Genomic DNA, 17,651 nt, shown 5'->3' with positions numbered 1-17,651 from the left:
AAAACTGAAGGCAGGAGGAGAAGGGGACAACAGAGGATGAGATGGTTGGATGGCATCACTGACTAAATGGACATGAATTAGAGCAAACTCCAAGAGATGGTAAAGGACAGGGATGCCTGGTGTGCTGCAGTCCATGGGGTCGCAGAGTCAGACACTACTGAGTAAACAACAAAAGCAAATTCTATTTGTGACTTCTACAAATGCTATATATATTAGGATTTTGTGAGGAGAGACTATAGTATCAAAGAAATTGATAGAGATTTTTCATTCTGTATATGGAAAGAATTGTCACTATTCTTGTTCAGTTTGGATTTCTCCATCATTGCTGTGGTCTTGTTGGTATCCTTCAGGTCTGCTGTTTTTCTTTCTGTTTCCACTGCTCAAAGATCCTTTAGGTTCAGCAGAGGTTTCATTAATAACTTGTTATTTTCCTCTCACATGTTATGTGTGTGCTACATTGTAGTTGTTTGAACCTGGATTCTTCTTTGTTCACTTCTTTCTTCACCATCCACAAATCACTCCCCAAGTCTTTCAGGTCTGCTTAATATTTTATGTATCCTTTTTTGCTACCTTGTATCTTAAGCCCTTTGTGATTTCACTTCAGACAGTTTTTCTTTTTTATTAACTAGGCTTTTGCTGGAGCCTATTAGTTCCTGCATGCCTTATTCTCTGTTAGTTCTTCACACTACTAACTTTGACTTATCTTTGTATTTTTATTACTTAGTTCAGTGTGGTCAGCATGTAATCTTTAAGGATATTGTGAGTAAGTTCCCCAAACACTCTTTTTGCCCCTGAGAGTTAATATGTGCTATTCCCTTTCCTTGTGTTAACTTTTATCCTGTTTTCATGGCAGATCCCTATTTTTTCCAAACTTAACTTTGACCTTACCATTCCTGTGACATTTTTGCCAGACTCTTACATAAACTTCAGTACTTCTTTTTTTCTCTTACTGTATGTACTTTTCTGAAAGTACTTTCATACTGTATGCCTACTCACAAGAATTCCTTGAAACAGACTCCAAGTCATTTTATGTTTGTTTTTGGTACTAGCATTAGTGTTTGGCACCTATATAGTGGGGATTAAATATTTATTAAATAAATGTGTGCTTCTAGTTTTTTAAATTGAGAATTGGCTACTCTTCCTCTTGAATATCCTCTGCCTGCTCCTTCTGTATTTGTATTTGTTGAGGCAGTGAGAATAGGTTTTATGCTTCTTCCATCTTGGAAAGAAAACTAATAGAGATTGAGTTAAAAACAGAACCAAGGATGCTTTATATGTATCATTTATTCAAACATCCTTCCTAGATTAAGTAACCAAAGAATTTTACTGTTTTATTCACAGTGATGGACAACACAATTTTTGGGAACAGAAATGACATTAGATAACAAAAAGTTGAAAAACACGTGGGTGAGAGATGTAAAGAACAGTCAATTCGTTGGCTTAGTATTTTTTTCCCATTGGGAGAAATATCTCCAAATTCTAGCAGTGGGATAACTTAGTTTAACAAAGTTTATGAACCACTAACATAAATAAAATTTCATAATATATTATGTTAAAAGTAGCACATGTTCTGTTAGCTATATAATTCATAACCTAATAATCTGTTAAATTATTAACCATTTATTTTCTGTTTTCCCCTATAGGTACAAGCAATAAATGCAGGAGTGTTTTTCTTTAGGTGCACTATATGCAATAATAGTGATATATTTCAGAAAGAGATGTTGAGAATGGGAATTCATATTCCTGAAAAGTGAGTTACATTTAGCCTTTTGATGAAAAAATGTTTTAAATGTAGAATTTAGTAAAAATTGAAATAGTCATTTATATTGATTAAGTACTCATAGATAGGCAGCCATTTCGAAAAGGGAAATCTAAAGCCTGCCCCCCCCCCCCACTTCCTCCTCCTCTTCAGATTGCCAGTTCTTGGGACCAGGCACTGTGACTTAACTGTCTCATTAGTTGTTAATAGTCTCTTAATAATTGTACACCTCACTGGTGTACAGTATTCATTGAATTATACACAAGTATAATAGGCTTCAGAATGGTATGTATAAATTATATGAGAATCAAGCTGTGGTTTAAAGTGTATGAGAAGAATTTTCTTAATATTTAAAGGTGAGAAATCCAGAAATAGTGGTGCTAAACTTGAAATTTTAAAAATTGGAAGTGAAATATTAAGAGAAATACAAGTTTCAGAAAATTTCTACTTAATTTTTCATTTAACATTTGAAATTCACTGAGACTAATGAACTGTAGGTTAAGATAAAATTAATGGATCTATATTTTGAATTGAATGATTGATCCTAAAAAAGAACAAATTTTATCCTTTTTCCTAAGTTTGTAATGAGTTTATTTTTAGATTGATATCATTTTATGTAACATTTAAGGACAAAGTCCATTTTATATCTTACTTCGTTTACAGAGATGCATCTTGGGAATTAGAGGAAAATGCTTATCAAGAACTTCTGCAGCACTATGAGCATTGTGACGTCCGAAGATGTCGTTGCAAAGAAGGGCGAGACTATAATGTGCCTGATAGGTAAGTGGGAAAGTTCACTTCTACTTAGTGTCCTTTTTTTAAACCTTCAACTTGAGAAAGTAGGTTTTAGTTAGTGAAGTATTTTGCTCTTAGGGTGTTTGAAGTTTTAATATGAGATGAGGTATGTTTATTAAATATTTACTTGCATATGTTTACAGAGAAATTATTGCAGCTGGCATAATTGTAACTTTAGTGGTATGTTTTCATGAGGCTCTGTTTTCTAGAGCTCTACTGTGGTAGCCACTAGCTACAGTTGACCAGTGAGCCCTTGAAATGTGGCTGTTCCAAATTGAGAGGTGTTGTAAGTGTAAAATACACACTGAACACTTAACATGTATCTTAGTTTGCTAGGACTGCCATAACAAAATACCACAAACTGAGTGACTTAAACAACAGAAATTTGTCTTCTTGCAATCCTGGAGGCTCGAAGTCCCAAGGTACAGGTATTGGCAAGTTTGATTTCTTTTGAAGCCTCTGTCCTTGGCTTGCACATGGCTTCTAGTTGTGTCCCCCTCTCTGTGCCTTAATCTTTTCTTCTTATTAGGACACTAGTCACTGGATTTGAACCCCACCCATATGACCTCATTTTATCTCTTTAAAAAAAAAAAAAAAAATTACTTTTGTTGTGCCAGGTCTTAGCTTCAGTGTGTGTAATCTTCTGTATTTAGTTGTAGCATGTGAACTCTTAGTTGCAGTATGTGGTATTCAGTTCCCTGACCAGGGCCCCTTGCCAGGGGAGCGCAGCAGAGTCTTAGCTACTGGAGCAGCAGGGAAGTCTCCATAATTTTCTATTTGAAGGTCCTATCTCCAAATATAGTCGCATTGTGAAGTACTGGGTGTTAGGTCTTCAACATATGAATTCTGGGAGTGATGCAATTCAGCTTTTTTAAGGAAAAAAAAAAGACCTCAAAATACCGTGTCAATAATTTTTTAAAGTGACTACATCAGACAAAGTGATTATATTTCGTAAATATTTAAATCAATTCACTTGTTTCTTTTACCTTTTTAAATCTCATTGCTAGGAAAGTTTAAATTATACATATGATTTACATTATATTTCTGTTGGATGACACTGTTCTAAGAAGTTAAGAAACTAGATTAATCTATCAGTATTTGTTTTAGATTGCTGTAAAAAAAAAAAAGGCTTGGCATTTGAAATTTATTGATCATTCTTTTGTAGTATCAGTGGACATTGGCTGTAATCTTGCCAATCATTTTATGCCTTCTGTGTACACACTATGTTGTTGTTTAGTGGCTAAGTCATGTCCGACCTTTGTCACCCCATGGACTGTAGCCCACCAGGCTCCTCTGTCTGTGGGATTTCCCAGGCAAGAATATTGGAGTGGGTTGCCATTTCCTTCTCCAAGGGATCTTCCTGACGAAAGGATCAAACCCGTGTCTCTTGCATTGGCAGGTGGATTCTTTACCTCTGAGCCACTAGGGAAACCCACACACTGTGTATAGAGTATTAGAAATCAAGAGTATTTTTATTTTTTATGATAAGGGTAAAAAGTAACACATTAATTTTGTTGAAATTTATATAGGAAATTTTGATAAATTTTAACATGACAAACTGAAACTTAAAGTGTAGAGCAGAATATTAGCAGCCTTATTTCTTATGGAAAGTGATTTTGCTAAGTGAGTTAATATTTACTTTGCTGAAGTCTTAGCAGCTTTGGAAGGTTTCTCCTAAGAAGCTACTACTCCTGATTCCCCGTTCTGGGCTCGATTTTCCCTTCATTGTACTTGTTACAATATAGCTGAAGTTATTTAAATCTGTCTTTGCCAGTAGACTAAAGATTCATTAAGGGTTGAGATCTCATTGAAGATGTTGAGTAATGTGTATTGTTGCCTAAGTTACTTGATCTGGTGACCCTGATTATTCATTTGTAAGCACTAATAATAGCCTGCTCAAGAGTTGTGCTGAAGCAGAGATGAGACTGTTTGTAAATGTGATTTGTAGACAGTAACATGCTTTAGAGTTCTAAGAAGCAATATATTCATTAATATTGACATTTTGTAAATCCATTGTAGGTTATTTTGATTATAATTAAATTTATTTATTTTTCTTGTATACCATTGGTCACCTAATCATTTGCTACCAAAGTCCATTTTCTTTCTGGCAGCTACTTTGCTTTTTCTCCTAGGACACAGATTCTTGCTATCTGAGTGCTTCCTTTACAATCTCACTCCCTCTCGTTCTAGTGATCAGAAGGTAATTTTGCTGAAAGGCAGCATGGTGTAGTGGTTAGGAGCATAGTCTGAAGCAAAGTAAACTGGATTGGAAGCCTCACTGAGATAGCAGTGTCAGTGTGTTTGGGCATGTGATTTATACCTCTGCTTTGGTTTCCTCTTCTTTAAAAGGTGATAACTGTTTTTTCCAGCCTTCTAAAATTGTGAGGATTAAACTTTACATGTAAAGGGTGAGAACTGGGCCTGGGGTATAAGCACTTACGTTAGCTGTCATCTTTCTTTCTCTTCATTTTTCATTGTCAGGACTGTCTGGGGAAGAGAGGAGACACAGAGATGACACAACCCTATACAGCCATTTCCACAGAGGAGATTTGCCTACACCTAGCAGAGGGAAAGTTCTGTAGCTACCTCTCTGATCACCCACGTGTCCACACATTCAGAGGGTACATCCATCCCCATATAGACAGATGTACTCATAACCAAACAGAGGGAGTCTGCACAGCATAACCCACAGCCATACAGAAAATGTGGATGCAGACTGGCACATGTCACAGTGCAGTGGGGAAAACACTGGGAGTGGGGGCTGGCAGGGAACAAATGAGAGAGAATATGAATGTAGGTCAGATACTAAGTCTGGATCCTGATGAGCTACAAAGTATCTGAGGTATCTGAGCAAGCTTATTATAGGAAATAATTCCTTACCTTGAATAGGAGAGATAGTATTTTAGGTAAGACAGTGTATTTACTGAATGCTTCTTCCTTATCAGACACATTGACATAGCAGTCTCCCTATGAGCATAATCATCTCCAAGTATAAAAGAAAATTTTTTTCCTTCTCAATCATATTCTTCCCAGTGTTTATATTCTTGGGTGTATGTGCATGTTCACATTGTTATTTAGCTTGCATATTTTTAGATAGAGAATATTGGACTTCCTTGGTGATCTAATAGTTAAGAATCCACTTTGCAATGCAGGGGACACTGGTTCTATCCCTGGTCCAGGAAGATCCCACATGCCTTAGGGGCATCTAACCCTGTGTGCCACAACTACTAAGCTCATGTGTAGCAACTACTGAAGCCCGTGAGCCCTAGAGCCCATGCTCTGCAACAAGAGAAGCCACCTCAATGATTAGCCCATGTACCACAACTGAAGAGTAGCCGCCGCACTCCACAACCAGAGAAAACCTGTGCACAGCAATGAAAACCCAGTGCAGCCAATAATAAATAAATAAAAATAAATATTTTTTAAAAGAGCCTATTCAAAGAGGGAGATTACAAATGTAATAAATGAAATAGGAAAAAAAGCACTAGGAAAAAGTAATACAGTATCAAATCAGATAATTTTCCTTTCTTTGGTTGTGTGTATGAGATGGACAGTGAGGCATGTGGTGGTGCTGATGGTTGAAATTAGACTAAGTTAATACTGAGTGTAAATATCTGCTTCTCTTTATATCCTCAGCAAATGGGAAATAAAGCGCTGTCAGTGTTGTGGTTCTAGCGGAACACATTTAGCCTGTTCCTCACTACAGTCATGGGAACAAAATTGGGAATGTTTGGAATGTAGAAGTATTCTCTACAGTGCAGGTAATATTTTGTAATATTCAACGGAGATGTTTTCATTTAAATGAATATTAAAAAATTTCCACCTGTATTTCTGTTATGCTGCGTGCATGTGTACTATGTCGCTTCAGTCACTTCCAACTCTGTGCAGCCCTATGGACTGCAGCCTGCCGGGCTCCTCTGTCCATGGGATTCTCCAGGCCAAGAATACTGGAGTGGGTTGCCGTGCCCTCCTCCAGGGATCGAACCTGCGTCTCTTACGTCTACCTGCATTGGCAGGTGGGTTCTTTACCACTGGCACCACCTAGGAAGCCGTCTGTTATGCTAACGTTGGGTTTTAAATCTGTAGGCGAATTCCAGAAAGCCAAAAAACATGCATTACCCAACACTAATGTGGGAATAAATGATTGTTTGTTGGAGGAATCTTCACCTAAGTTACCCAGACAGTCACCTGGAGACCAGCGTAAAGATCTGCTGAGGTATGTATTTTGAATTAGAAAAAAAAACAAAAACTTTATTTTGAGAAAATTTTAACAGGGTATGGCTGTATATACATTTAGAGTATTAGCTGATCTTACTGTAGTTTGAAAGAGTGCTTTTCAAACTGTAGTCCCTAACTTGATGTAGAAAGATGATCCGTGGACATTGCCTCTAACAGGATTATTTTGAGTTCATTAATTCCAATTACAGATGGAGAAACTGAGGCAGGTAACAATTGAGTTAGTCCATATAATTGTCTGCAAGTCTTGTTAAGACTGATTGCTCAGCCTCATGCTCAGAGGTTAGGATTCTGTTTATCTGCTGTGGGACAAGTTTCCAGATGCTGTACTTGTCTGGGACCACACTTTGAGAATTAATAGTATAGACTAAAAAGTACTATTTAGAGGGTTTACAAATGCTAATTAAAATATGTAATCTCTTAAAATTACAGGCCTATTATGTAGTAAGCAGAGATTACTGTGCTCTACTTTTAAAGGCGCTAGTGAACATGAAGTAAGGTGCAGTTAAACAAATATGGCCAGGGAAGTAAGAGTTTGAACTTTTGGCTCTTATACCTGAATCTGCTGAATTGATCAAATTTGAGATAATCATCTGTCACCATTCTTATAAATCATTTATAACATTAGATGCTTTAAATTTGGTAGAAGATTGGGTAGAGGGAATCAAGAATTTAGAACTAAGGTTATTGGTTTTTGGTTCCCATGGCAACCATTGTCTGCTTTTGGGTGGGAGTTGGGGAAGAACTTCCATTTAATCCTTTTTCAATAATTTTTTTATTGGCTATATAACTGCTGTGTCATGTAAAGTACTTTAGAGTACTTACCTGTATGTCTAAATTCATATTTTATAGGCAAGGCAGCAAATTTAGAAGAGATATCTCGACTCTAATTATAGAGTTAGGATTCCAAGTTAAGAAAAAGCCTAAAAAAGTATTTATCAACAAAGCCAATATCTGGAATAGTGCCTTAGATGGATTCAGAAATCAAAACTTTAATCCTTCATATACAATTGAAATAGTGTATGTTAATGAAAATGATCATTTTGGAAGAGAGCAGCCTGGATCAAAGCAAGAATTCCTAAGTCTCTTAATGCAGCAACTTGAGAACTCACCATTGTTTGAAGGGTCCTTGTCAAAGAACTTGTCTTTAAATTCCCAAGGTAATTATTTTCTTTATTATTGTTTGTACTGAATATGACGTGTTAAGAAAGAGATAGCAGGTTGGAATTGATACTCAGTACCTGTAGTCAAAATGTATAATCACTTTGTTAATAAAATAATGATAAGTCACAGAGAAGGGGAGAAGTGATACTTCTAAAAATAATTTTTATAGTGAACATTTTTTAAGAATATCCTATAGCAATATCCTCCAGTGCTTCCATAATTAAGTGTAATTTCTTAAAAATGTACTTTATATTAATTTAAATTCATTTGAATAGAGTGGCCAAATGTGATGAATAATTTTTTGAGCTCTTTTTTGTTTATATATTTGAAATTTGCAATTTGCATGTTTCTTCACAACCTATAATTTGTATAACATAATTTTGGGGTCAACGTATAACAGATTTTTAACATACTTTTGCTTTCAAGAATTTTTTTTTCAGAATTATGTATATGATACTTTTCTATCTTTATTTCTGGTGGAGAAATAATGTAATTAAAACAGGCATCTTGAAACACTGGTTAATTCTAGCATTCTTTTTTTAGGAATTTTTTTTTTTTTTTAATTTTAAAAAAATCTTTTATTATGGAAAAATCATTAAAAGTTCATCAAAAAAGAGAATATTGTAAGATGAATCCTATATTCCCATAACACTGATTCAACAAGTCTAATATTTTATAGCACTTGATTTATCTATTTTTTTAATATAAATCATTGTGAAGCAAATCCAAACTTATGGAATTTTTCATGAAATATTTTGACATCAATCTCTGAAATATTAGGTTGTTTTCTTACATTATATACCATAATCATCCTTAATTTTTATAACCACTTCTGCTGTAATAGGAATTGGAGAGAGAGCGAGAAGACATTTCATTCAGTTGACTTCCTTCTCTATTTTCTTTAGAATTTCCTCACCGTTGCCTGAAATAATTGGGAAACTACCAAGGATCATTAGTACTATGAACAGTACACACAGTTTAATTCTATACTCCCTTTATTTAAAAAAAAAAAGGTTCAAGTAATCAGTGTGTTAACTCAAGGCAGTTTTGTTACAGTGGATCTCGTACATGGAATTGAAGTCACAAAATCTGAATTCAGTTTGTACACATCTACTTCGTAGTAGCTTCGTATCCTTAGATTAATTGCTTAGCCTCTCTGGATCTCAGTTCCTTCATCTGTAATATGTGACTACTAATATGTAGTATATAAGATTATTGTTAAGGGAATTTTATTACCATTTCAGGTATTGATGTTACTTATTAATAAATTACTTCGAACACTTTTTAGAAAAAAAGAAAGGAAAATTTACATGATATCTTTTTGACTTAACTAAGTAGCTAAAACATTTTAAATGAGACATTAAAAAATATTAAGAGCTATGATGATACCTTACAATTAAGGTAGCATATACTGTTGAGAGTAAATTTGTACTATTTTGTATATCAGCAACCTTAAAATTGTTCGTATCCTTTGAACCGCTAATATCATATGTAGGAATCTATCCTAATAGAGATATATAAATAAGAATGTGTGACACATGTTGGCTATAACATTGTGTCTCATGTAGTTGAAAAGGTCCTCAACTGGTGTGACAAGTAATAAGTGCATGGTTTACGTTGTAGCACATCAGTAAATCATTTTTAATGCATTCGTTAACTATAGATTTGAATAATTTCAAATACTACTTTAAAAATTTGCAGTACAGTAAAGTGGAAAAAACAGAAGTCAAACTATTTATGTATATATTTATATATACATGAGACATAAATATAGCACAATGTGTGCACTGGTTATTACACAGTGGTGGGATTATAGGTGATTTTATAAAAAGATTGTCTGTATTTACATCTTTTTCTACAATAGATTATTACTTTGTATTCAAAAAAAATTATAGAATTGAAAATTGTATATTTTAGTTGAAATCTATATAGTATACATTATTATAGTGTCTAAATTAGGTTATTTTACGTCTGTCTAATGCTTGGATTTTTTAATTTCTGATTTATTATTTACATATGATGGCTATCATATATTAATAAAATGAAGTGTATTTGATATCTTTTATCTGTATTTACAGCTCTGAAAGAGAACCTTTACTATGAAGCTGGCAAAATGGTTGCCATTTCTTTGGTTCATGGTGGTCCTTCACCTGGTTTCTTTTCTCAGACCTTATTTAACTGCCTTGCTTATGGACCAGAAAATACCCAACCAATTTTAGATGATGTTTCAGACTTTGATGTGGCACAGATTATGATCAGGGTAAGAAATGTACCTATTTGTTCAGATGTAGACTGTGTTCTAGTTATGTGTTAGTTGCTCCATCATGTCTGACTCTTTGTGACCCATGGACTGCAGATCTTTGGGCTCCTCTGTCCATGGAACTCTCCAGGCAAGAGTACTGCAGTAAATAGCCATTCCCTTCTCCATGGGATCTTCCTGACCCAGGGATCAAACCCAGGTCTCCTGCATTGTAGGTAGATTCTTTACTGTCTGAGCCACCAGGGAAGCCCATGTTCTAGATATATTTCAATATAAATGATGGATCTGCAATAGAATAATAAATATTCTTTGTGGAGTAGTTAAGGGGTGTAGATATTTTTGTTTACCAGCAAAGTTAACGATCACTTAACAGATAGATGTAAAGAACAAACAGAGATCAAAGTGCCGTGCTTAATATTGATAAAACCAGTTGGATAATGTGGCTTAGATCTGTGGTCAGAATGGCTTGTTAACACTTCTCAGAACTAGATGGATTTATCTGCTCTGCCAGAGATGACGTAAGGCAGGTTCCTTATTGCATGGTAAAGAGCAGATGAAAGCGCTCCTTCCTGTAGGCAGGTGGATCTGAAGAGAGGATGGTTACCAGCAGACAATTTATCTTTTCCTCCTATAGCAAGGAGATATGAGTGATAGGTGGAGTGAAAGACCAGGCTGACTTTCTTCTCTGTGAAAATAGTTGGAGAGACTCTATGTTCCTTCCTAAAAACGGTTGCCATTTATTAAGCCTTGTACTACACGTGTTATCTGTACAAACTCAGTTTACTTACCGTAATACCCTGTGAGATAAGTATCATTGCCCATGTGTTATTGGTTTAGAAACTGAGACAATGAAATCCATTCAACTTTTCTTCCCTTAACCTATCCCCTACTAACGCCTACTCTATTTGTTGTCTCAGTTAATAGGCAGTATAGTTTAATGGTTAAAAACAAATGCTCAGAGGTCAGATTTTAGTTTGAAATAACTGATATAAGCTATGTGACTTTGGGCATGTTGATTAATCTTGTTAAGCCTCAGTTTCTAAACCACAAGGTAAGAAACATGGAAATGTGTTATAATAATTCTCTTTACCTTGCCCAAGACTTGTCATTCTAGAATGGTATTTTAAACCTGTCCTTTAACCCTTCAACTTATTTTTTATTTTCTCCTCTTCACCAAAAAAGTGTACTTTAACTTCATCGTCTCCTATTCCTCTTTCCTGGTTGTTTCTTAACTTATAATCAGACTTCAATTCCCATTACCACTTTTTTGAGTTAGCTTCTAATAGTTCATGGGTGATAGGCAGGGTTCTAAATCTCCACATGCAAAGGCCTTTCTTTCCTAATTCCTTATCTCCTCTGATTTCTGCAATCACCATTGTATTTGAATTCCTTTCTGCTGTTTTCTTTCTTTTTTTTTATTAATTTATTTTAGTTGGAGGCTAATTACTTTACAATATTGTGGTTTTTGCCATACATTGATATGAATCAGCCATGGGTTTACATGTGTTCCCCATCCTGAACCGCCCTCCCACCTACCTCCCCGTCCCATCCGTCTGAGTCATTCCCATTACACCAGCCCTGAGCACTTGTCTCCTGCATCGAACCTGGACTGGCGTTCTGTTTCACATATGATAATATACATGTTTCAATGCTATTCTCTCAGATCATCCCACCTCACCTTCTCCCACAGAGTCCAAAAGACTGTTCTATGCATCTGTGTCTTTTTCTGTCTCGCATATAGGTTTATCGTTACCATCTTTCTAAATTCCATATATATGCCTTAGTATACTGTATTGGTGTTTTTCTTTCTGACTTACTTCACTCTGTATAATGGGCTCCAGTTTCATCCACCTCATTAAAACTGATTCAAATGTATTCTTTTTAATGGCTGAGTGATATTCCATTGTGTATAATATATGTACCACAGCCTTTTTATCCATTCGTCTCCTGATGGACATCTAGGTTGCTTCCATGTCCTAGCTGTTATAAACAGTGCTGTAATGAATATTGGTATAGACGTGTCTCTTTCAATTCTGGTTTCCTCGGTGTATATGCCCAGCTGTGGGAATCCTGGGTCATATGGCAGTTCTGTTTCCAGGTTTTTAAGGAAACTCCTCCACACTGTTCTCCATAGTGGCTGAACTAGTTTGCATTCCCACCAACAGTGTAAGAGGGTTCCCTTTTCTCCACACCCTCTCCAGCATTTCTTGCTTGTAGACTTTTGGATAGCAGGCATTCTGACTGGAGTGAAATGGTACCTCATTGTGGTTTTGATTTGCATTTCTCTAATAATGAGTGATGTTGAGCATCTTTTCATGTGTTTGTTAGCCATCTGTATGTCTTCTTTGGAGAAATGTCTGTTTAGTTCTTTGGCCCGTTTTTTGATTGGGTCGTTGATTTTTCTGGAATTGAGCTGCAGGAGTTGCTTGTATATTCTTTGTCCGTTGTTTCCTTTGCTATTATTTTCTCCCATTCTGAAGGCTGTCTTTTCACCTTGCTTATAGTTTCCTTTGTTGTGCAAAAGCTTTTAATTTTAATTAGGTCCCATTTGTTTATTTTTGCTTTTATTTCCAATATTCTGGGAGGTGGGTCATAGAGGATCCTACTATGATTTATGTCAGAGAGTGTTTTGCCTATGTTTTCCTCTAGGAGTTTTATAGTTTCTGGTCTTACATTTAGATCTTTAATCCATTTTGAGTTTATTTTTGTGTATGGTGTTAGAAAGTGTTCTAGTTTCATTCTTTTTACGAGTGGTTGACCAGTTTTCCCAGCACCACTTGTTAAAGAGATTGTCTTTTCTCCATTGTATATTCTTGCCTCCTTTGTCGAAGATAAGGTGTCCATAGGAATGTGGATTTATCTCTGGGCTTTCTACTTTGTTCCATTGATCTATATTTCTGTCTTTGTGCCAGTACCATACTGTCTTGATGACTGTGGCTTTGTAGTAGAGCCTGAAGTCAGGCAGGTTGATTCTTCCAATTCCATTCTTCTTTCTCTAGATTGCTTTGGCTATTGGAGGCTTTTTATATTTCCGTACAAATTGTGAAATTATTTGTTCTAGTTCTTTGAAAAATACCGTTGGTATCTTGATAGGGATTGCATTGAATCTATAGATTGCTTTGGGTAGTATACTCATTTTCACTATATTGATTCTTCCAATCCATGAACATGGTATATTTCTCCATCTATTTGTGTCCTCCTTGATTTCTTTCATCAGTGTTTTATAGTTTTATATATATAGGTATTTTGTTTCTTTATGTAGATTTATTCCTAAGTATTTTATTCTTTTCGTTGCAATAACGAATGGTATTGTTTCCTTAATTTCTCTTTCTGTTTCCTCATTGTTAGTTTATAGGAATGCAAGGGATTTCTGTGTGTTAATTTTATATCCTACAACTTTACTATATTCATTGATTAGCTCTAGTAATTTTCTGGTGGAGTCTTTAGGGTTTTCTATGTAGAGGATCATGTCATCTGCAAACAGTGAGAGTTTTACTTCTTCTTTTCCAATCTGCATTCCTTTTATTTCTTTTTCTGCTCTGATTGTTGTGGCCAAAACTTCCAAAACTATGTTGAATAGTAGTGGTGAGAGTGGGCACCCTTGCTTTCTTCCTGACATTAGGGGAAATGCTTTCAATTTATCACTATTGAGGATAATGTTTACTGTGGGTTTGTTGTATATAGCTTTTATTATGTTGAGGTATGTTCCTTTTATGCCTGCTTTCTGAAGAGTTTTTATCATGAATGGATGTTGAATTTTGTCAAAGGCTTTTTCTGCATCTATTGAGATAATCATATGGTTTTTATCTTTCAATTTGTTAATGTGGTGTATTACATTGATTGATTTGTGGATATTAAAGAATCCTTGCATTCCTGAGATAAAGCCCAATTGGTCATGATGTGTGATCTTGTTGGATTCTGTTTGCTAGAATTTTGTTAAGTATTTTTGCATCTATGTTCATCAGTGATATTGGCCTGTAGTTTTCTTTTTTTTATGGCATCTTTGTCTGGTTTTGGTATTAGGGTGATGGCCTCATAGAATGAGTTTGGAAGTTTACCTTCTGCAATTTTCTGGAAGAGTTCGAGTGAGATAGGTGTTAGCTCTTCTCTAAATTTTTGGTAGAATTCAGCTATGAAGCCATGAAGCCATCTGGTCCTGGGCTTTTGTTTGCTGGAAGATTTCTGATTACAGAATTTATCCATTTCTTCCAAGTTGTCCATTTTATTGGCATATAGCTGTTGGTAGTAGTCTCTTTATGATCCTTTATATTTTTGTGTAGTCTGTTGTGATCTCTCCATCTTCATTTCTAATTTTGTTGATTTGATTCTTCTTCCTTTGTTTCTTGATGAGTCTGGCTAATGGTTTGTCAATTTTATTTATCTTCTGAAAAAACCAGCTTTTAGCTTTGTTGATTTTAGCTATGCTCTCTTTTGTTTCTTTTACCTTTATTTCTGCCCTAATTTTTAAGATTTCTTTCCTTCTACTAACCCTGGGGTTCTTCATTTCTTCCTTTTCTAGTTGCTTTAAGTGTAGAGTTAGGTTATATATTTGACTTTTTTCTTATTTCTTGAGGTAAGCCTGTATTGCTCTGAACCTTCCCCTTAGCACTGCCTTTACAGTGTCCCATAGGTTTTGGGTTGTTGTGTTTTTATTTTCATTCGTTTCTATGCATATTTTGATTTCTTTTTGGGTTTCTTCTATGATTTGTTGGTTCTTCAGGAGCATGTTGTTCAGCCTCCATATGTTGGGATTTTTAATAGTTTTTTTTCCTGTAATTGAGATCTAATCTTACTGCATTGTGGTCAGAGAAGATGACTGGAATGATTTCAATTTTTTTGAATTTAACCAAGGCTAGATTTATGGCCCGGGATGTGATCTATCCTGGAGAAGGTTCCATGTGCACTTGAGAAAAAGGTGAAATTGATTTTTGGGGGGTGAAATGTCCTATAGATATCAATCAGGTCTAGCTGGTCCATTGTGTCATTTAAGTTTGTGTTTCCTTGTTAATTTTCTGTTTAGTTGATCTATCCATGGGTGTGAGTGGGGTATTAAAGTCTCCCACTATTATTGTGCTATTGTTAATTTCCCCTTTCATACTTGTTAGCATTTGCCTTACATATTGCAGTGCTCCTATGTTGGGAGCATATATATTTATAATTGTTATATCTTCTTGGATTGATCCTTTGATCATTATGTAGTGTCCTTCTTTGTCTCTTTTCACAGCCTTTATTTTAAAGTCTGCTGTTTTCTTTAATATTCTGTTCCCTGGTACTTTTAACTACTACTCTCTATTTAAATACTTCTTCCTACCCCTGAAACTTAGGTAATTTTCGGTAGTGTTGTCTTAACAGTCCTCCTTCTATATAATGAGAAGAAAGCATCTTCTCATTCATAACCTTTCTGATGATTTCCAGACCTGTGTTTTTGAGCTGCACCCCCCCATAAGATCTGGGTCTTCCTACCAAATTGAGCCCGACATGTTTAAGACAGAACTTTTTCCTAGAATTTGGGTTTTTTGCCTGATTCTTGTGTTCTTTTCAAGAGATTTTTTATTTCCAAGTTATTTTGGAGACAGAGTTGTTATCACTCTTCCATACTCCATTCACCCGTTTGTGTCAAGTCATCTGTCTCTTAAGAGTGGCCTTTCGTTCTTTTTTCTAGTATGCTTAGTATATGAAACTTATATCTGTGTTTAAACAATTATCTTCTTACTCAGGATGATTCTTTTACAAGTACAGGTTTGACCACATTGCTTTCTTCCTCAAGAATCCTAATGGATTCTCATTGCCTACTGAATGGAGTTTAAACTTCATTAGGGCCCTTAAGACTTCTAGTTCTCCTCATGGCTTTATTTACTCTGGTTCTCTGCCAGTGTTTCTTCATTGATTTCAGTCAACAAATGCTGTGTATCCAGTACTTGTTTTAACACTGAAGATAAAGTAGTGAACCAAACAAAACCCCTGCCTCCTTAGAATTTACCTATGAGAGGAAAGACAACATAAACAAATATGTAATATACTGTGATGTAGTAAAATGTATCATAATATAGAACAGAATAAGAAGAAGGATATCTCTTCCAAGATAATACTTGGGGTATAATAAGTTAAGATTAGGCTAGGCTTTTGTAACAAAGACACCCAAAAGAGAAAAGCTCAAAAAAGGCAGATATTTAATTTTTTTCTAAAATCTAGATTTTAAGTAGGGGGTGGTAAATTATAGCTGTAGGCCAAGTGTTGCCTGCTTCCTTTTTAAAGTTTTGTAGAAACACAACCACACCCATTTATTATGTGTCTGTGACTGATTTAACACTACAGTGGTGGGGTTGAATAATTTGGGACAAGCACCATATGGCCCACAAAGCATAAAACGCTCTCTGGCCTGTACAGAAATGGCTCCTGTTTTAAAGGTACAATTGTGATACACCAGGTCACCCAGAGAATTGAATTCCTTCCTCTCATTGTATTGGGCAAAATGAAGGACAGAAATGGTATAGACCTAACAAAACAAAGAAGAGGTGACAAGAATACACAGAAGAACTATGCAAAAAAGATCTTAATGACCCAGATAACCATGATGGTGTGGTCACTTACCTAGAGCCAAACATCCTGGAGTGCAAAGTCAAGTGGACCTTAGGAAAGATCACTATGAACAAAGCTAGTGGAGGTGATGGAATTTCAGTTGAGCTATTTCAAATTCTAAAAGATGATGCTGTGAAAGTGCTTCATTCAATATGCCAGCAGATATGGAAAACTCAACAGTAGCCACAGGACTGGGAAAGGTCAGTTTTCATTCCAATCCCAGAGAGAGACATTGCCAAAGAATGTTCAGACTCTGAACAATTGCACTCATTTCACATGCTAGCAAAGTAATGCTCAAAATTCTCCAAGCTAGGCTTCAACAGTGCATGAGCCAAGAACTTCCAGATGTTCAAGGTGGATTTAGAAAAGGCAGAGGAACCAGAGATCAAAGTGCCAACATCCGTTGGATCATCGAAAAAGCAAGAGAGTTCCAGAAAAGTATCTACTTCTGCTTTACTGACTATGCCAAAGGTTTTGACTGTGTGGACCACGACAAACTGGGAAATTCTTCAAGAGATGGGAATACCAGACCACCTGACCTCTCTCTTGAGAAATCTGTATGAGGTCAGGAAGCAACAGTTAGAACTGGACATGGAACAACAGACTAGTTCCAAATAGGAAAAGGAGTACATCAAGCCTGTATATTGTCACCCTGCTTATTTAACTTAGATGCAGAGTGCATCATGAGAAACACTGGGCTGGAAGAAGCACAAACTGGAATCAAGATTGCCGGGGGAAATATCAGTAACCTCAGATATGCAGATGACACCACCCTTATGGCAGAAAGTGAGGAAGAACTAAAGAGCCTCTTGAAGGTGAAAGAGGATAGTGAAAAAGCTGACTTAAAACTCAGCATTA

At 35.7% G+C, this 17,651-nt stretch overlaps 1 protein-coding gene across 28 annotated transcripts in view; it reads left to right on the top strand.

The window, feature by feature from the left end:
* The window catches only part of G2E3 (G2/M-phase specific E3 ubiquitin protein ligase), a 261,284-nt gene that overhangs the window by 228,439 nt on the left and 15,194 nt on the right, over nt 1-17,651 (top strand). For 27 of the 28 annotated variants that reach the window (XM_081548078.1, XM_081548080.1, XM_081548095.1 and 24 more), the window contains 6 exons: nt 1,644-1,750; nt 2,423-2,539; nt 6,191-6,315; nt 6,641-6,770; nt 7,643-7,950; nt 10,033-10,214. In XM_081548078.1, the coding sequence (XP_081404204.1) occupies nt 1,644-1,750; nt 2,423-2,539; nt 6,191-6,315; nt 6,641-6,770; nt 7,643-7,950; nt 10,033-10,214 (969 nt within the window). The remainder of the gene's footprint in view (nt 1-1,643; nt 1,751-2,422; nt 2,540-6,190; nt 6,316-6,640; nt 6,771-7,642; nt 7,951-10,032; nt 10,215-17,651) is intronic. The other variant, XM_081548105.1, reaches the window with a different exon arrangement.

This window comes from Giraffa tippelskirchi, chromosome 12 (assembly GCF_054371585.1).
Source record: "Giraffa tippelskirchi isolate mGirTip1 chromosome 12, T2T-mGirTip1v1.2.pri, whole genome shotgun sequence".
Lineage (NCBI taxonomy): Eukaryota > Metazoa > Chordata > Mammalia > Artiodactyla > Giraffidae > Giraffa > Giraffa tippelskirchi.
This window is presented reverse-complemented; position numbering and strand designations above follow the sequence as displayed.